The 21622-nt window shown below is 42.3% G+C and overlaps 1 protein-coding gene across 2 annotated transcripts in view; it reads right to left on the bottom strand.

Annotated features, from left to right (window-relative positions):
• Window positions 1-5982: 5982 nt before the first annotated feature.
• The window catches only part of ppm1e (protein phosphatase, Mg2+/Mn2+ dependent, 1E), a 31869-nt gene continuing 16229 nt past the window's right edge, over window positions 5983-21622 (bottom strand). For both annotated transcript variants that reach the window (XM_079355357.1, XM_079355356.1), the window contains 6 exons: window positions 13442-13563; window positions 11334-11533; window positions 10789-10977; window positions 9934-10077; window positions 9684-9777; window positions 5983-9599 (listed from right to left, as the gene is read on the bottom strand). In XM_079355357.1, coding sequence (XP_079211483.1) covers window positions 8668-9599; window positions 9684-9777; window positions 9934-10077; window positions 10789-10977; window positions 11334-11533; window positions 13442-13563 — 1681 coding nt within the window. In that variant the 3' untranslated portion in view covers window positions 5983-8667. The remainder of the gene's footprint in view (window positions 9600-9683; window positions 9778-9933; window positions 10078-10788; window positions 10978-11333; window positions 11534-13441; window positions 13564-21622) is intronic.

Genomic DNA, 21622 nt, shown 5'->3' with positions numbered 1-21622 from the left:
TCTGATCTCCAGATTCTCGTCTCGTTTTTCTTTAATGGACTGACATCGTAAGGGAATAAAAGTTGTGAAGTAATATTCAAGAAAAAGATTTTTTTTTTTCCAAAAGAACATGAAATAAAAGTTTTTATGATGCTGTACAATAATAGCTTGAAAAATAGTAGTGGAGGAAGGTAGAGGCATTGTGCTTCAAAATGTTTATTGAAGGCAGACAATGAGTTTGTATAAGAACTCGACCCAGGATGTCGATGTGTTTTAAAGCCTCAAGTTTGAAACGTCTTCTGTTTAATAGAGTCGATCGTTGTAGACTTCAGTGTGTATGAACAAAGCCCCTCCTCATCTCTGGTCATCGAGTTGCCTCGGTTGTGAATTGTTGATACCATGTCGCCAAACCCAGTGAAAAGTTAACCTTGAATTTATTGGAAGAAGAGACCACGAACAGAGCCAACTTTTCAGGAACAATCAACTTCATGAAAAATGTCTCATATTTTTTTAATTGGATTTAATTTAATCAAAAACTTGTGCAGTTTGGACCTCGGATGGAACAAAAACAAACTGAACAAAACAGTCTTGGTAAAGAAAGGCTTTATAGACCTTTTTGACACGTTATTTTCCAGGCACACCTTCGTGACCCACTGTTGGGTCTGGACCCACCAATTCAGAACCACTCGGTGTTTCCTCGCACGTTGCACTCAGACTCTTCTTAATCGCTGGTGCTGAGCGCTCTGATGTGATATAAACCTTTGAATAAACCGTCTCTCCAATAACGTGGGTTTATGCATGAATGTATATTTTTTGGTAAATTTAATGAAGAAAGCACAGATCATAAAAATCATTCATATACATAATGTCTTTTTTGTGTCGCTGGTTTGGATATATCCTTCCTAATGCCCAAGGGCTTATAAATAGGAAGAGAATGAAAGACAGAGGGACCCTGAAATTCTCCAGAACGTTAGTTCCTGTTGCTGCTTGTTGGAAAATAAATGGTTTTAAGAATAATGTGAAAATTGTGTTTTGATCCTTTATGAGCATATATGGAGTTAATCATTTCACAAACTCCTAGAACAACATGTTGTGCCCTACATGTAGAAAAACAAATCCCATATCGTACATGTAAACACTCATCGTGGTTCCAGTCAGAACCTGCTGCTCCTCATTTTCATACAGAGCGAGGAACACTCATTTTCCTTCCTTTCACCTTTGTTCCCTGAAACCTCAAACTGGTGTAAAGCAGAGAATAAAGCCAGATTATGAGTGGGGTGAAATGATGAGTCTTTTTATAGAAAGAATGTGGAGGACTGCTCACTTTTGTAAAGCTGTTTATGTAACAGCAGACAGCACTGTTCCACATGAAAGCCCTGTTACCGCATCACATCACTCCTCCTGCCATCTCACTCTGCTACGTGGAAACTATTTGTTCAGGTTTCTATTCTTCAAAAACTTCAACCTGCTGCTGATTGTGATGCTGTTTGATTTTCATAACCCTGAAGCCTATTTTATCCAAGCCGGATTAATGGGTTAGTAAGCTAATCTGCTTTATGTTTCAGTATAGCACAGATGGCTCTTTTATTCTTAGACTGCAAAAAAAAAAAAAAAAAAGGCAAAGATGAGTCATCTGACGTCACCTTCAGCTGTCTGTTTAAATACTTCTGCTCCCTGTTGTCTTAGTCACCGCAGCCAGAAAATCTCAGTTGTGTGCAACTAAGAATCTGATCTAATCTTTTATAGATTTCTGATTTATTTGGCCTCTTATTATTACTCTGTCGGTACTGTATATGTGCAATATTAGAATAACCTGCAGTGGCTGATTGCTGGATAATTGAGGCAGGAATTTTCCTCTAAAATGAACAGAAGAAGACTCATACTCAAGCTCAAGTGTCTTTATTGCTTTCAGCCAAGCAGCAACCTCCAGGGATGAAGAATCAAGACAATGACTGACTTCAGCGGACAATAAATAAAAAGTACCATCTGAAGCAGTGTGTCTGTTTCTGCAAGGCAACTTTGACTGTCTTGGTTTCACCTGCACCAACACCTTTCCTCTCTGTCTGTACAGTCAGAGAGCTCTCTGTGCTTCAAAGGATCAAACACTAAGAAACACATTGTTGAATTTGACTCATGTGTTTGTATTGCATCTGTCTGTGTCTACTTCACTCGATTGCTTCATGCAATAAAATGCTTGTAATGCCAGCAAACAGTTCGTTGTGTGTTGGTTTGGTTCTGAATTAATTGCACGAAAATGGGATGTTTTGAAACTAGAAGAAGTTTAACGACCATGATACATTCTTTGTCAATTTATTATCAAAATGGATGTTTTGATTTCAGATGCAGAGACTTTTCACCTGAGGGGAGAGACAAAAGACAAGGCAAGAGTCGACAACTTGTTCTAATCTTTATATACATGATAAGTAGTCACCAGTTACATTACACATATTTATATACTACAGGAACACAGATATTACAGGTACTCAACGTGTGTTTTACTGTTTTTTTTGTCTGTTTTTTTTTGTTACCTAACCTGCATGTTGAAGAAGAGCCAATCGTGGGTTTGTCTTTTGTTCCCGTGTACATTTGAACAAAATTGAGCCAATCGTTTCAAATGTACAAACCTGCTGAGGAATGCAGAGAGAACTGAAAAGTCCCGCCTCGTGTCACAGCCCCTTTATTGGAAGAAGAGAGCGTCTCATTCATTTTCCCCGGATGTGCTGATCATTCAGCGTTTGAACTGAAAGAAAAACAAACGAGCAGGCCACAGACTTGTTACAGGAGGTGAACGCGTGTCTTAAGTGAACCTTACCACAGGCAGCACATTACGACTCATAATCTAATCCTCTATGGGAGAGGTGAATGAGAATCTGACTTCAGGACCTCATTATTGATGCTCTGTGACCTTTCAAGTATGGCTGACAGAACAACTATATTTGTTGCATCCTCCAGCAGGAGACAAACCCTCAGAGAGTCTTTTAATATAACGTCATTATTGCTTACAGAGAGAAAGAAAAAGCTTCTTTTTTTTGTGTACATAGACACACAGTGCAGATTGATGGAGGGCTCTATAGTTAGACAGTGATTATGGGAGAGCAGAGCTGAACTTCTGCTTTGCTTTCGTCATCAGGGGAGGGAAACATCTGATTCAGAGGAACCTTAAGTGCAAGCAGAGCGTGAGTGAGGGTGGAAGGCGGGGTTTCACGAGCTTAGGTAGATGATTTACCACAAAGAATGATGGTAAATTGTTTTTTTTTTTTTATTGCTCATACAGTGACGACTTCTAGCGGTTCTGCAATAAGATGAGGAACACTGTATAGAACTATTTCACAGGGACTTGGTGAAAGCAACCCATGTCACACTCGTCACTGAGCGATGCTGTGATTCTTTTCTCCCTTCCGGAGCTTCGCTTCGACACTGACGACCTGCTGTGACACTACATCCGTGAAGTGACGAGATCAACAGTGAATCACAGAGGACAGAGAACTACTGCTGCACCGCACAGCTGCTCTCAGGTGTGAACACAAGTACAACATGCTTCAGTCTCTACAGAGCACATTTCTACAGTGTGAAAGCCGCCATTTACAAAAACAAACACAGATCTTGTTATAATGAGAAAATCGTCAAACTGATCCTGACGTCAAACCACCACAGGGACCATTTATGTCGATGACATGACCCTGTGTACTGATTGAAATAACTCATCAACTACTGGATGGATTTGAACTAATTTAAAGATTTAATATTCAACATTTTAAACATAAATAAAGCTGATATCAGACATATCCTGACTAACAATAGAGTAGTGAAGTCAAACTCCCTCTGGGTCTGTTGTTATGAGCTCTGTGTTAACACTCAGGGTCGGTGTTTGTACAGGCATAACGACGGAGCGTCATCGCTCGACTACGATTGAAGGAAGGAAGAAGAATTTGATGCCTCTTTGTAGTCAAACATCAACAGATGAACTGGTCTATGACTCCATAACTGTTTTTTGTTGCCGGGGGAATAGGATGAAAAAAAAACTTTCTCTGGTGTTAAATTGAGAATCTTTTTACTCTAAAAACATCCATCCATTTCAAAACTTCTCATAGACCAGATGAACAAAAATGGGGACCAAAGAAATCTTGAGATTAAGACCACTCGGTCCATCGTTGAATTTGTGCAAACGAGATTTACCAACACAAATAACCTCCCAAGTTGTTTCTAACGATGGTTTCTGACTATGACAAAAGCTTTGTCATTAAAACAAGATCCTGAAATGTGTTCGTCCTGTTTCACTGTGGCGTCACTGCTTAAGATTACCGTCCTGTATGATCCGTGTTAAAGATCAAATCTGTCATTAACGCCGTTCAGTCACTCGTGTGTTCCTTGTCTCTATGCTAATCTTCTAACATGTGTCGAGTTGGAATGAAAATCTACAAGCTACTGATATAATTTGATTGGCAAATGTTTTCATTTTAAGGCTGGTACTGATACACAAAATTAAATGGAAGCTGTAAATTGGAGGTACAGTATCTTAAGCCAATATGTATGATCTTTATGTTCCCCCGGATTTGTATTCACATCAGGGTACGAAAGCAGGGTTTAACAGCAGCTAGACCACGATAGGACACTATTACTCTTCAGTGAAAGCCAGACTGGTTCAACACCTTTTATATACTTTAGCAGCTCTTAAAGGCAGAGGCAGGATAAATGGACTGATGCCCCCCCAAGAAGTTCAATAACATCTTGACCTCCACCTCTGCTGGTGGGAGATTTGGGGCGGTCCAACGTCTGACTGTTTAAAGTCACTATCTTCCAACAGCCAGGCCTTGTTGAGCATGAATTAAAACCACAGATTTACAAGACAGAATTATTATATGTACACTTCTCCAGCACTCGCTCAACTCACAATAGTTACTCATAATATACATACGCTTCCGTGCCTTAGTGAATATATGAAATGACAGTGATTCCATTGTTCTTAATGCTTCATCCATCTTCTTCTGGTATCAACAAGCACTTTTAAAGATAGTGAGGCGTGTTACTTCCACAAATGGATCCAGTGGCTTTAGTTATTCGAGTGTCTCGACGGTAGGCTACATTCCTCTTAGATAGAAGCCCCCCCCACAAAAAAAGTAAAACCTCCCAGAGAAACACCTCCTTATGTCGACCCACTTCACTGAGTCTCCGAGGACGCTCTGGGACACGGGGTACATTCTGCTCCACTGGCAGTCTGATGCTCTTCACTAGTCAGTCCACAGGATGGTTAACAGGGTGGGGTGGGGTTGGAGCGTGAAACAACGTTGATGACTCTTCATAACTATTAGTAATGTTGAAATTGGGCGGGGTGGGGGTGGGGGTGGGGGGGTTAAAAGGTTTTGATATCCCACCTCTTGGGTGTTTGATCAGGAGGAGATCTTGGCTGGAGAATGGAGGAGTGAATATCAGAACCCAGCCATAACCGTAACTTCTAATATTGGAAATGTATCGCATTACCAACACTGCATCCCTGCATCTCCAACAAAGGTGAATATCAATGTCATGACGTATAGGAATGTGGGGAACAATTTAAAGGACTGTTCAGTAAACCAAACACCCAAAAGACAATTGTCAAATTATATTTACCAATTAAGCTAAGCACGGCAGTTATGCAATACTTAAAAAAGGTATAAAGAGTTTCGATGGTCTTTTGTTTTAACTATAAGCCCCTTCAAACTCCAAAATACCACACAAACAGCAGAGCGGTAACATTTTTGGTTGAACAGTGTTTGGTTGAACGGCTTTAACAAAAACCCAATTTCCTCAGGAGCCAGTCAGAATACCACAACGACATTGTGAAATTCAAGTTGTGTTTGAAAACTCCCCCAAATTAAACTTGGCCATGAACTGTGTAGTATTTATCTACAGCATGGAAGCCATTATATTCTAATACAATCCATTGAAAGGTTAGTTTCTATGCTCTGATTTGTTTAGTTTACATTTTAGAAACCTAATGTTTTCACCAAAAAAAGCATAAAAATATCATGTAACACCAGAAAAATCTACACGTTTGCTTCGCTGCTTTTCAAAGCAAAAGAGTAAACACCATTTGTTTTCTTTAGCAAAGAATCCAAACAGGGTTAAATCACAGCTAAATGATCTGTTCTTGCATTTTGAGGATAACTAGCTCTACCTTCATTAAAAAAACAAGGCTACTCCTTCCTTGTCTTCTGCGAATCATTAGCTCGTGAGGATGCTAGCTTTTAAACTCATTTTCCTGTTTTGCCTCTGTTGTTAAGCCTTATTTCATGTAAAGTATGTTGCTTGAATTGTGTATTCAGCATATTTAACATACGTGAAAAAAAGGTAATCTTGTTTAAAAAAAAAAAATCTAAGATCTTTTTAACCAAACCTTTGAGCTTAGCTCAATTAGCCAGCTAGCTAATTTAATCACATTTGCTGACGACATATGCTAACGACCTGCTACTTCCATGGACACAGTGTGAATAGATGAAACACTGAAGGTGAAATTAATTTGACGTGTGAGTCCTAAATGTGTCAACATTTTAAATTTTATTAACGTGAAATGTGCTGTTAAAGAATGGAATCTGAGATCTGCACGGCAACCGTAAGTAGGCGGGGCTTAGATAATAGTCACTGAATATTAAATAACCTAAACAGTAACAGGATAACTGAAGTTTAAAACATTGATTGACAAAGGGCAGGTTTGTTTAAGAAAGTACATAAAGTGAGGGGACTTTGGGGAATAAGGGCCTGGGTCACGTATGATTCCATTTATGTGGCACAGTTGGTTAATAATCATTAAATACGGTTAGATAATGTTATTATGTTACACATTCAAATGTAAGGTAATTTCAAATCAGTCTCACAACATTAACTGGGATATTTTATCATGTACGTTTGTAAATATATCTGTTTGTTAATTGTGATTAATTATTGGCATTATAGAAACACTTAAATCAGGACAACATACTTGTGTCAGATTCATTAAATATATAAATAAATACAAATGTCTTTTTTTAATGACTAGGCTAGGGGTTTTCAGTGAGTGCAATTTGAGTGTGAAGAGGATTTTAAACATTTAAATTTCTAACACCTTCTGCAACGAAAACATAACGGGGCACTGGATTGGAAAATCGAGATCATATCAGAGAATGATTCGATTATAAAACACTTACTGTCTGCTTCAGTGGAGTACTCAGACAGAGGGTGCGATCATGTAGATGTGATGATTGGACATTGGCTTTGTTGTAGCCAATAACTCTCAGGTGTCTCTCAGGCTTCATGTGACGATTGTTTTTGTTTTTATTTTCAGTCTTAAATGTCTATTCTTATCAAATTCCTCTACTTCATGGCAGAGAGTGATAACAATTTGACCTGACTAAAAACACAAGTGAGACATGTCCTTTATGGAAATATATATATTTTTTAAATGACTAGTAATAATCTTGTATTTAGGAGGGAGGCTTTCGAAATGCATATGTGAGACAATTTACTTGTTTCACTCTTCGAGCATTCTGGAAAAAAAAACCCCTCTGTTAAATGAGTTTTATACCAACTGGAATTACTTCAGTATGTAGTCTAGTGATCAACTATAACATTTTTAAATACCCCCCCCCCCCAAACAAAACATGAATAAGGAGTATATCTCCATCTGGATGCTGGAATACATGATGCATTTATTCAGGTAAGTGACTGCTAATCTTTTATAATCCGATGGTAAGTGCTTTTATCTGAAGACAAATTGAGGCTGTATAATGGCTGGGGCATTGACTGTATGAGAGGGAGAAGAACAGCATGTGCCTTCAGTCAGAGAAAACAGGAGCTGACAATTGTTCAGGCCTCGTCCATGAACGTTATTCATCTCCTACTGAAAGATTTCTCAGGGGGCAAAGAAGCGAGTCCATTAGCGTTTTTATCTGATGCTTAGTTGCTCCACATACTCACAGCTAGACAAACGATGGTGTGTGTAACACCACCCTGCACCTGATCAACATTTCATTGTTAGAAAAGATCACAAGGTCCACCTCCGTCACTGGTTTGTTTAGAGTGCGTTCCGTCTTCTTGAACATGCAGTGCATGTACATGCATGTCTGTCATCAGGAAGAACGTAGCCTGTTATTATATCACATTCACTCATGGTCTGATTTACATTCGGCGGTCCACATAGTTTTGTTTCTGCAGATTCTTGAGAGCAACAGCTTTGATCAACCTCTTTGTCTTGTATGTGTCTATCGTTGTTGTGGAACAACCAAGCATTAGAATCAAACACGGCTTCAAACTGAAATCAAATGAACTTTTGCCTTCCTGTCAACAAAAGACCTTCAGTTGTCCGACAGGGACTCAGTGCTGGAAGTGCAGGTTGATACATACTATGTGTTCATTACTGAACACGTGCACTTCCAGCTTTTTATGCTGATTAAATGTTGGTCATGATGGAGAGGATGCAGTTTTAAACTTTACCTAAAGCAATAAGGAGCAGGGCTTCTGTTTCGTGGGCCAGCTAACATTTGTAAACACATTGGCTGAGGACAGAGAGCATCATTCCTCCAACAGGGAATCAATAATAACGTACGGATTGCAGGAGCCACAACGACCTACTATCAAAGAAATATGTGTTGTTGAAGGCAGAGGTTGTCAAGTGGGATGAGGGGCAGAGAGCAGGACTGAAATAATGAAGGGGGAGGTTTGGTTTGGGTCACCTCTTCAGATGGTGGCATTGTTGGGCAGGTGAGACACTGCCACCCCAGGCCTGCTGTTGGAGTTGCGCAGCATTTGCGGCACTAAGACGCCAGACGGCAACAGGCCTAACAGCTCCTTGGATGTGCCTGGCCACCTCCGGCTCCGCCGGCGGCTACTTTGATCGGGCCTGTGGATTTGCCTCACTGCAGGGCATAACAGCAGGGCTGTCTGAGGCCACAGCGGGTCCGTGAAGCTAGAGGTGTTGAGCTCCTGAAAGGGGATACAGGACCTGCGCCTCAGTGGGCGTTTCCCTCGGTAGATATGGGAGGTTGTGAAGATATTGGAGCTAAAGAAGGAGCTGAGCTGACGTGAGCTGCTGGTCAGGGAGATGCGGCCCTCCAGCGACGGGCCCAGCAGGCTGAGGCTGGTTCTGTCCGTGAACGAGTCTGTTCGGTCTTCGTAGGCCAGGTCAGCGGGGGCGGAGCACTGCTGCAGGGGCCAGCCTCCGCGATTCTTACCCCCGATGTCCGCAGTGCTGCCTGCCTCACCACCATCACGCTCCACCCTGACTGCCTCATCTTCCTCTTCTTCCTCCTGTACCTCTTCTTCCACCTCAGCCCCCTCCTCCCCCTCCACCTCACTTTCCATCACACCCTCCTCCTCATCCTCTGTGCTGGTGGGGAGTGGGGAGCGCGGGTCCCGTAAGAAGACCACTATGACAGTGATGTTATCACTAGAGCCTGCGTCTCGAGCAGACGCCACCAGCTTGTGGGCAACCATGGTGGTATCCCCGCTGTTCTCCTGGAGGTGATCGCTGACCACCCGCACCGCCTCGTCTGGATTTACTGTGTCCCAGAAGCCATCACAGGCCAGAATAAGGTAGTCCTCGGTACCGTCCAATGGGAAGATACCATGGTCTGCATCACCGCAGATATAGGGCTTATGCTCCGAGTCACCTGTCAACAACAGGAACAGTGAGAACCTTATGGCTGTGTATATTTACTGTAAACATATTCTACATCTGGAAGCTTGTAGTTTACCTATCGCTCTGGATACAGAGAGACTGCCGTTAACCCTCCATGTGCCAAACCAGATCACACAGCCTCCCAGAGCCTCGATCCTCTGCTTCTCATCCTGCAGACAAACAATGAGGAGGAGTTAGCTGTCACATGCTACGAACAATAATATATATTCCCTGCAGTAAAGACCAGGTGAAGTCCCTAACCTGCCTGTGTTGTGAACGTAAAGTGTGAAAAGGGAAGCAGTAGTGAGAAAGTGCAGGAGTGTTACCTCTCGGTCGGGTTTATGTGGTTTCATGAGCTCCACGACTTGTTCTTTTCTGACCAGAATGACCTGCGAGTCTCCCAGCCACGCCACGTACAACGTCCGACCGCGCAGGAACGTCACCACGCCCGTCGTGCCACAACGTAGGTGCTGCCAAACAAAAGTAAAGTCAAATTCAAACTCAAAAAACTTTATTTGTCCCCCCGGGGGGGGGGCAACTCAAGAGGACACAGAGCAGCAAATGAACGACAGTGCAGCAGTGTAGCCCGAGTAATAAAAACTGTAATTCTGAAGTTTAATCAGCAACAGTAGGACGAGAAGTTGGTGTAGAAACAGCAGACAGTTCTGTCTTAACCACGAGACAAGACAATGAACAGAATAGCAATACATGGCCCATGATAACCAGAATATCCTCATAACAGTAATCCTGTGATTATTGATATTTTGTAAGATCTACAATAATTCATTATTATATCTGAGTAAGTGGAGAATATATTCACCCTGAATCTAGTGCAGTATTTATGGACATATTCACTTATCCTCCATCATCCTTTAAATTCTTTTTTACCGCTCTTCAGCATTTTACCTCTGTCTTCTTCTTCTTTGGTCATTTAATTTCTGCTCACGTCACACTCATTAAATTCACAAGTACCAGACTGAGGAGTCATAAAGTAGGGACTCGAGGAGTCAAATTGGCAGTGAAATATGCTAAGTTCCAATTTGTTTGATGAGAATATCGATATTTGGCACAAGTGATTCGATAATTGTATCACAGGAGTCAGGTTGATGATAAATTGCCGGATTGATATTTTGTCCCGCCCATCTTTAACTCTGTCGATAACTCTGAACGTGTTCTGTTACCTCTCTGGAGGCCTTCTTCACAAAACGTTCGTCTGTGACCTTGAAGGCTTTGCAGAGCGCCTCGATCGGGTCCTGGTTGAAGGATTCCTGCTTAACTAAGTTGACGTGAAGATGGTTGGCAGCATAAATGGCAGCGTCGACGCCACCATGGCCGTCAAACACGGCAAAGTAAGCCTGTTCTTCCAGATCCTGAGAGACAAAACATGTCATGGAGTAACTTCAGCAACACTGCCAGGGTCAAAGCATTTAAACACTTTGATGCATTCAACACATTAACACCAAAGATCTGCAGAAAATCACAAATCAAATGGAGCAGCTTCTTGTTTAAACGAGCACACTAAGGATAAAGATAAACTTTTATTTTAATGCATTCCTGAAAGAAGACTGAAGACAAATAAAAGAAATTGTAATCCACAGATAATCGATGATGCATTCTGAAGAATAAAGGTAAGACATAATTCATCTGTTGTGTGTGTGTATCCTGAGGGGGGCGGAGCTATCACTGGCCGCGAGGCGAGGTACACCCAGGAAAAGTCCGCGTCTACCTGAATGTTGAAGAGGGAGTTGAAGTCGGGGATGATGACGTGCTTGTCTTCCATCTTGCGCCTCATGTTCTTGATGGCGTGTATCGACGTTTCGTAGTACGGCTGTGGGCGGCGGCGGTAGGGCAGGTCCTTCAGCCAGAGACAGCACATATCAAACAGTCTGTTGAAGACCAGGCGGGCCAGCTTCACCGACTCAATCTCTAACACAAACACACACACACATGCACACACACAGAATCAGTGTACAGAGTCGCTCAGTCACAGTCATCATTTGGTGGTTGTTGCCAATTTTCTGACTAGTTTCAAGATTGTATTTGTCACATCGTCAGATGTGCAGTGAAATGTAAAGACAGTTTATTGATATGAATGTATTGTTGTATTTTATACAGCTGCAGGCGGAGCATCTTATTTTGTTTCCTTCACATGTTTCCACATGGAAGAAAAAGAACAAATCGTTCGACTCACATTCACAAATACATGTTTTGATTAAAGTTCTTTTCTATTTATTCCACTTTGTCTGTACTGTACATTTGGAAGGTGGTTTTGTGGGTTTAACTTTCAGGTTTCAGGAGTAAGAGTATTTTTCTGCTGCGTCAAAAATCTCAAACGTTTCCCATAGTTTTGACCCTGCGGATTGTTAACCAACAGGGACGTGTTTTACTTTTCCAGAAAGGCAGATGTCATTAAGAGTAAGTGGAACAGAGGCAAACCCAGAAGTGGCTTCCACTCAGTTATAAAAAAACACAAAGAGGTATGTGTGCGTGTGTGTGTGTGTGTGTGTGTACATGGGCTTGAACCACTAATGTTATCTGCAGGATAAAACTCTATCCTGCCTTTGACAATTTCCAGTCCCTCACTCTGTTCTCCCACATGCTGTATCTGTGACATGCCTGCACTGGGTCTCCTTTCCTCCCTTCATCTTTCCCCACACATATACTAAACTTCACTGAGCGTTCACACTGTGCTGCTCCTTCCTCCCTCTGAATCCAAATCAAGATGTTTCAGCGCTGTGTCTGCGATCAAGAACTACCCACAGTTCATAGGTAGAAAAAAAAGGAACAGTAGTGTGCAGCGAAGCGACATCAAACAGGATGTGATGAGGCCGTTACACAACACGAGAAGCTCTTACTTTGAGAGAGAAAACACAGCGAGGTGCAGAACAGTTTGAGCTTCCATCCAAGTCCATCAAAATTAAAACAGGTTGCACAACAGCGTGATTTATTCAGACGGTAGATTCTTAATTACACCAAACGGAGAAATGCAAGACAACAGAAGATGTTGTTTAAAATTGATTCAACAGATGTCATCAGTTCATGACAATGTGTGGCTGATTTATTAGTTATTACTGTAATTATTTGTATACTGGGATAAGCTTGCAGTCCTCCCTGTCCCGCCTGCAACTGCACCCAATCGTTCAGCCAGGCCGCTGACTATGTCCAGAAAGAGGCAGCACATCAGTCCTTCATTGGCTCCCAATCCCTCAGAGTCCACTTTAAGGCTGTTTTTATATAGCTGGGCTCCCCAGAACAAAACCGACTTCTTTATCGGTTACACTTAAACATCTTAAACATCGTGGGCCTCCAGCCCGTCCCTCGATCACGGCTCAAAGCTGGCCATGCCTTTGAGCCGTGATCGAGGGACCAAAGCCCCTAAACTGTGGAACGGCCTCCTTCCTTCCATCAGGTCTGCCCCCCTTTGTTGACTCTCCTAAGTCCCGCCCCAAAAACGTATCTTTATATGACAGCATTTGAGTCCTGGGATCCTGATAATAATCCGAATAATACTGATTTTAACTTGTGTGTATTTAAAGTAACAAACAGCTGTATCAGGGTATCACTACACTCTTGCCCCTGGCTTTTAGCTGTGAGTCGACTTCCTGCCCTCTAGTGGTCAAACACCACCTAATGCAGCTTTGCGGGGGAGAACTGGGACAAAGCCCTAGTGGTTTTGTGGCTGTGTATGCGTGGGATGAAGCAAGTGAGAGAGAGACCTAATTTGTCTGTTCCTCTATATATACTACATACAGTATATATGCGTGTGTGTGTGTGTGTGTGTGTGTGTGTGTGTGGGAGAGGGAGAGCAGTCTCGTGGGCTCCCTGGGGACTCACGTGGTAATGGGTCAGCTCCTTCTTCCACAGTCTTGGTGAGGTGGTGGATGGAGAGGTCAGTCTGCAGGAGGCTGTCTGCTGTGGCTCTGGCGAGGGCGGCAGCCAGGGAGCACGGACAGTTACTGTGGAGAGGAGACGTCCGCACAGTTATGAAGAAAGCAAATCACATTATGGTAATCCTCTGTGGAGATCCACATGTCTTTGTTTAGCCAGTTCATTTGATTTACAGATGCATTTATGTTAACAGGCTATTCTTAGAGCATCATCAGAGGCTAGTTTGACTCAAAGATATGGTTTGTTTTAGCTGCCTTATTTAAAACATTCAGGGCACACTTGGTAAAAGAGAGTAATTGAGCTAAAGAATAAAACATTGAATTCTAGCGCAGATCTTCCTCACAAACAAACAACAATATGGGCTTCATTAATGTCTTCATCAAAGTGTATGATGTAATGCGGGTGTGGGGTAAACATCTGTAGATGAGATTGAACAGATAAATGCACAGATGAGATCATGTCTCTTCAGCCTGGCATGACCGTATCTACACGCATGGGATGATGGATATTTGGACGTGAAGAAAGCGTGGACAATCAGCCTTCACGGCGCTTTGCCTTCTTTGAGCGACCTCTTAGTTTTTGCCTGACTCGAGCTCGACGGAGAGTTTGCTACTGACTAAAACGTGCATCACACAAAACATGAAATATTCATCTGGAAATCCAAACACATTGAAGGAAGCAAAGAGGTGTGAACAGCTCTACTATTCGCACCTCGACTGTGTGTTCGCATGCGAGCGATCTAATTAGCGATGCACACGAAGTAGAGCGTTTGCATGTTGGATTCAGGATCAGTTGTGAAGGTTTTTATGATGAAAGTTTGTTGATGTAAACCAGTATCAGTGCTCCTTTAAGAATAATACAAATGAGCTACCCAACCAACATTTAAAATAAAATAACATTTGTAGGACTTCCGGTGGACCTGCAGATCTCCCGTCAGCTGGAGAGAGCTGCTGCCGGTGTTCACTTGAAGAATGTTAAACTGTGATATAACCGGTTCTGTCTGAGCGCGGCGGTACATCACTACATCTGGACTGAGCTGTGTGCGCTGAGGGAGGAGGCGTGTCTGTTCTTAAGGTTAACGGCAGTGTTGGGGAGGAGGAGGAGGATGAAGAGGAGGAGGAAGAAAAAAAAAAAAAGAGGAAGAGGGGGTCATTTGAAGGACTGTAAGCTTGCTGGTACATGAGTCACCAACATAACTAGGTCACCTCCAGATGCAGGTAACCATGGTAACAAAACTTCTAGATGCTCTCCCTCACATTCAAATTAAGTTGAAAATAAACCAGAGGTGAACCCATGCTGGTGTCTTTATTAAAGAGTGAGGGCCAGCGCTCCGTCTGAAATCTAATAAAAGACTTATTTCATTATTTATTCATGCTGCCCAGGACAAATATAATAATCTGCAGCTAGTCATACCTTTAATCCTTTTTTTCTTTATGCATTTATAGAGGTACAAAAACTTCAGACTGGAGAAATGTGGTTTTATTTAAAGACGGGACTTCTGTCTTGTGCCCCGTTTACAGAGGTTATAATCGGCCAGGGTTGCACTTTGCCGCATTCCCTTTCCCTCGCTCTCAACCCAGTTTCCAACTTTGTCTGCTGTCCGATCCTCTACTAAATAAAGGCATAAAAAAAATCACTAAAAGGCTTGTTTGGTAAACATTACTCATTTTGGAAATATTAAAAACAATAGATCCATTCAGCTCATAATGAACAGTTCATCATGTCAGGAGAGAAAACAGGAAGTTATGAGTGCACCTTTATTTAATGAATGACTACAGGTGGGAGTCTTTTTTTTTTTTAGTCTCACCTTTTTCATGGCAGGTTTTTCAGGCATTACAATAACTAAATTAAAATAGTCAATCTGGATGCTAAAAATTTATATTTTATAAAGAGGCATCCAAAATAACTGTCATTTTCATCAAGACTTAAAAAATCCTCATCAGGGCTAAAGGGGAAACAACACAAGTGAGTCTAGCTGCTTTGAGTTTGAAGCTTTTTGTTGTTATTAAATGTTTGCATGCTCATGTTCACAAGATTATTATTGTTTTTTTTTGCATGGCAGCACACCGCTATTCTAATCAGCACTAAATACGAAGATCAGCTGAGGCTGTTGGGAATAGTTCTGCTTTTTCATGTTATCCTCATGGTGCGAGATTGTGGCTTAGTGGTTAAGTTCTAACTCTCCATGTGCAGAGGCTTCCCTCAAAGGTTCAAATCTGACCTGTAGCTCATTTGCCACGTCATTCCCCTCTCTCTCTCTCTCTCTCTCTCTCTCTCTCTCTCTCTCTCTCTCACTGATTTCCGTCTCTATCCACTGTCCTTTCTCTCTAATGAGAAGGCATAAAAAGCCCTGAAATAAATAAATGCAATAATAATACATCGCCCGCAGGGAAATATGAAGGCCTGCACTAAATGTCCAATAGCTGGTTGTTCTTAAAGTGAAATGCTTCACGCAAACAACGAATGCTAACCACGTGGTTCCAAAAGGGGAACTATAGTCACCAGGACTCATTTTCCATTCAGTCATTGGTGAAACATTTCCATCTTTAACAACAAGGTAGCGACAACTGATTCACCAACAGTCCGACTCGTGCATCGAGCTACGTCACTGTGACAGAACAGCTGAAACATGGACACGATTTACAACGAAGTGTGAGGAAAAAGCTTCTGAAATACTCTCGCACATCAAGCAGGGCAGAGTCAGTCTGCAGGCGTTTGAACGAAGCAGTTCCACCTTTCATGGATGTTCAAAAACATTTCAAACCGCCCATTCTTAAATTCGAACCACAACTTCCTTAAACTGTGCCGTACATCGATCCGCCCTCTGAACACAACACAACCTTTTAATACTTTCTCATGCAGCTCCATATTCATTTACACGCAGCTTAATCCTCGAGGATAAACTCAGTAACAAGCCAGTTAGCATGACGCTTCATGTTGGAATGACCTCTGCTCGGCGTTTCATTTAACTAAATAAATGAACAGGGATTGGCTGAGTGCAACATAGGGACGCATTGAACAATTAAATACTTAGTGTTAAGAGGGAAGGGGCTTCTGTGGCTCCTCGGTGAAATGAGATGAGTTTAATCAATTAAAAAGCAAACCAACAGCAGCCGGCGTTATTATCTCTAATGAACACGGCTCTTCTCTTTCTGAGGGCCGGAGTCTTGGGCGACTTGTAGATCACTCGTAAACATGAGGACAGACGCCGACACATTTCTGACAGATATGAGAGCTGTTCATGTTTACAGACATGACAAGCATCAGACGCTGCTTTTAGTTATTCGAGCTGTTGGGCAAACGTATTATTCACTCATTAAGTCATTCTTGCATAAATGCTCTCTGTGCTTTTCCATGAGAAGTGCAAACTAAAATGAGGAAGCACAATCAGCCCACACGATCATGTGACATAATATCATCTCTCAACTCGCTTTTGATACCGAACACTTAAATTAAAGATAGAACAGGAAGACTTCAGGGAGCGCAGGAATACATACCTGAATACAGTAAAAGAAAGGAATATTATATTCACCTTAAGTAAAGACAGATACTTTAATAAAGTCATCATTAATGTATTTCTGAGATATTTTTGAGTTTGTACTGAAAGACTACAAAGTGTTTTGGCGTTCATTTGGAAAAAAGATTTTCTTTGGCTCGACCAAATATGCTAATGTGAGACACAGCAAAGCTCAAGATTGATCTTCAAACGGTCACAAAATTATTTTCAGTTGTACAAAATAAAGATTTAAATGTCACATTAACAAACTTGCCACCTCCTTTTTTTTTTTCTTTTACACAGAACCAGAAATCGGATCGGATGATAAAGGCCACCTAAAGGATTGAATGCACCTGTTTAAAGAACGCTGTTTCCCTTTAGATGCATAGTAAAACGAGCTCTCTGTATACTACATCATACGGTATGTGAAGGAGGGGAAGTGAGCTACACATTTGAGAGAGAGAAAAGAGATAGAGATCAAGTGATGCAAGAAGGGGAGGGTCTAATATTTGGGTTTATTCATCTCATGAGTTCCTCTCCTCCATTTTTCCATTCATAGAAACAGTTTTCCTCCTTCTCTCTCTCTCTCTTTCTCTCTCCCTCCTCCCTCGTTTTACCACTGGCTGCCTTGTGGGGGTGTTTGCTGAGCTGAGGCGCTCTGATTGGCTGCAGGTCACACAGGAGAACGAGCGGTGCGCCAATAGCAGCTCCGCGTGGCTCGTGCATCACAGTGAGGTCATGTGGAGCGGAGGAGGATTAAAAGGGAGCTTAATCTTAGTTTACACTATCACGCTGCAACAACACGACTGACGGCCGCGATGCACAACCAGTAATGGTTTAACTGGAACAACTGGTCATCAAATTAAAAATGAGGGCTTGGATTCTTTTTATGTCTTCATTTGGAGGATTCTTCAGCCCTACGTCTATATAAATAATGAATAAAAACGACTATATGATGAGAATGTATGTCGACTTAAATTATACAGCATCATACAACTACAAAGAAAAAACACAAATCATCCAAAGAAATCTATCTGACTTCCCTTCCATGAAGGGATAAGGTGCTTATTTTTTGTTGTTTCCATCGCTTGTCTGCTTCATATGATGGATGACCTCTAAACTTTGCAGAGGACAAACTGATTTTGTATGTGTTACACCAACCCAGGCTCGAGATGTAACAGCTCCTGCAGTTTGACCGCTATCATCACCTGCAGAAGTTCACTGTCAAAGACTTAAAGCCTAATTGTAAGTGTGCCTTTTGAGGTTTTCGAGGAGAATTCACATAACTGAGGGTGTCCCTGTGTGTCCTTGTGGTCCAGAAGCATCCGGACCAGGGCTGGAGTGAAAAAAAGTGAAAATGAAAACTGACACAATAAATACAGTAATTGTAGCCTGACAGCTCTCCCTGAGGTAACTAGTTGGCATCAATCAGTAGTCATGGCAACCAACTGCAAGGACACACACCAATGTGCAGTCTATATTGAAGCAAAACCACCTCTATGTTCTGCCCCTGTATGCGTTGTTTCTGATTGGCTGGCCGCCAGTCCAGGGTGTTCCATGCTTGTGACAGCTTGGATCATCTCCAGCCCCCCCCCCCCCCCCCCCCCCCGTGACCCCGAACAGGACTGAAGACAATGGATAGCCAAAACTCTTCCTCTGGATTCAGAGATTACAGATGAGCAGCAGTCTTCCTGGTTGTTTATGAAATGGCCTGAATAAACCCGCTCCTTACATGATGACCAGTTTTGATTGGTCTGACCTCATGAGGATGACATTTTAAACCCGACTGACTGGTGAGGGAAAAAAAATGGAGAAAGGCTCAAAATCCTCCCATTTAGAGAACCAAATTTGATTTGTCTAAAAAAAATAAATAAATAAATAAAAAAAAGAGAAAAAAGTAATGTTGACTATCAGATCATTTGTGATTCATTCCCTCTTCACATGATGTTTTCCCTCTAATTATCACAACATTGCCCACATCCCGTGCACCCGCTGCATCTTTGACAGTGGAGAGGCATGTTGGAGCTGAATATAGCGGCATGTTTGAGTCAGAGGCGATTACTGCCTTCTCCCTTGGTCTTTAGCACAGTCTGGTGTTGCTTTTGTTCTCTCCTGTGGTCTCTGCAGCGCCTGTGTTTAGCTACAATCGTGCGAGGAGCTTTGACAGGCTGCTCGCTGTGATAAAACTGGAGAGCTCTGAGTGTATGTGTTAGCAGATGACTCATGCATGCAGCCATGTTTTTTTTTTTTTTTAAATCTTTTTGTACCATTGCTTTCTATGAGCGATTTCTTTTCTACAGAATTAGCCCCGGAGTGGAGCAACAAGGTTGTTTCCATGGAAACACAGAAGCAAGTGACTGACAGTCAATGGTGTCAGTTGTGTTGCTGCCAAACCCACAGAACCAAATCCCACTTCATTATTCCAAATATTGAATCTTTTCCTTGCCAAGTGGAGTTGAGAGTGTCGATGCACTGGAACTCGCACACACTCGATTGATTCGCTCTGCTTGGGCAGCGCTCCCTCGTATAACGGGCATTCCTCGTATGAAACCAGGAAGACAGCTCAGCGTCTACAAGCAGCATGAGAGAAAATCCTCCAGCTACTTCAATTCTCACTTTTAAAAAAATCAATTTCTCCAAAATGTGGTCAGAAACAAATTTCGGTGTGTTTCTAGCAACTCCTGTTATGTGAACACAGAACTCTCAAGAGGACAGAACAGAATTACATAACACACACAGAGCTCAGCAGACAACCAAATCTTCGCATTTTGCTGCTGCTTCTCCCTCAAGACGGCTTTCAAATGACTTTGATGAATTAATTTGTGTCCTCAGTCCACACACACCATGTGGCGCCTTTAGTCTGTTGCTCGGCTTTCTGGCAGCTAATGGTGAGCGACAGGAATCCACTGATGCTGCATCTGAAGGGCCTTTAATGGAGAAAACAAGTCTTTCTTTATTGCAAACTGTGAGTCTAAACCCTTTTGTTCTTACTTCTCCTGTCAGACATTTTCATGCAGTAAAGAAAAACCTCTGGATTAAAATGTGCAACGTCATGTGATTATGATCACAGGTGAATCCAGCAGAGCCTTCCTACTTCAAACCAGGTCACTACTATTACGAGTATCACTTGTCCTTCGTCCCGTTTTTCTGTTCGCCTGCATTCCGGACAAGATAATCGTTTCTACATGCACACAAATGAAAAGGTCGCCATAAAGCTTTGATTTTTTTTTCTCAAGAAAAGCACAAGAAACTACCTTTTAAATAAATGTTTGAAATGTTTTTAAAGACCTCCGTCGTAAGGACTGGAGTCAACACGAACCAAAGACATTTGTAGACTTTGTTCTTCCACCTTTTAAAGCAGCAGATAATATCTACGTGTAACGTTTAAATCTGCTGCTTGTCTTGACGAGAGCAGTTGCTTACAAGTGGATGAATAAATCTCCTAATCTGGTAAAATGAACTATGAGCAGTAAAATGGGCTCATCATGATGTTGGATGTCTTCATGTTGCATTTCATTTTTAGCAAAATGTTCGATGTTTTTTTTATAAACCCTGAACGATTGCATTTACAAAAACCATGATGTGAGGGTGTAGTGTATGCATAGTGTGGAGTGTGTTAAGGACTTCATTCAGGTCGGCAGAGCTATCCAGCCATGGTCACAATCATACATGCATGATGAAGATTTGGATATGGTGAAATTAAACGAAGGGCTTTCTAAATCTGAATAGTGACTTTAAGTGTTTCTGTCAGGTCAAAGGTTTCTGCATGGAGCAGCAGAAGGACACTTTATGTGGGATGGACTCAGAATCAAACACAGTTTGTGTGTTTGTGTTAATAAAACAAGGCGTAACAGTGAGGCTCATTGATGGATGAACAATAGAGCTCTGTGGCGCGGAGGAGTCACGAGGCTACAGAAACAACTTGTTTCTAACATCACGTCATTGTTTGGATTTATCCCCACAAAGTGAAATAAAGATCATCAAGAGGCCTTCCCACCGCTCACGCTCTCGTGTAGACGAGTAGAGCTGGAGATGTTGACCCTCACAAAATAAATGTTGTGAGAGAAACACAGCACCTGAGCCTGAGAGAGGCTGTGGAAGAAGAGCGGCTCTGCACAGATGTGCTTCCTCGCTGATTGGCCGACAGCTGAAGACAACAGCAGATGTCAACATTAGGTGAGTGTTGGGGTTTTGCCCCCTCAGCACTTCTACCTGAGTACACTCCTGGATCTTTTTTTTCGAGCCTCTGCTGATGTAACACCCTGCGTCGCTAACAGTGTGGAAATGATGGAGCCACTGTGACTGCGGACGTCACAGAGTGCTGCCGTGTGCATTCGCAATGCCTCGTTCCACTTACGATGACATGCACAATGTTGGCTGCAGAGAGGCGTGTCTAATCCGACATAAAATTAGAAAAAAAAACCTCCACTGCCACAAAGACAGTACATCCAGGGCTGCTGTGTAGGCAGTGAGTCTGCTATTTCAGCGAGACACGACAGCAATTGTAGATTTAAAGGTGACAGACTGACTGCGAGGAGAAGGAGGCGTAGAGCTGTGCATGTATTTGAAATGGTTGTGTTTGAGTCTCCTGACGGGCCTCCAGCCTCAGCTCCGTCTCCTCAGATAGACCG

Source organism: Symphodus melops (assembly GCF_947650265.1).
Source record: "Symphodus melops genome assembly, chromosome: 11".
NCBI classification, from domain to species: domain Eukaryota; kingdom Metazoa; phylum Chordata; class Actinopteri; order Labriformes; family Labridae; genus Symphodus; species Symphodus melops.
Note: the sequence above shows the minus strand (reverse complement) of the source record. Positions and strands in the feature narration are given on the sequence as shown.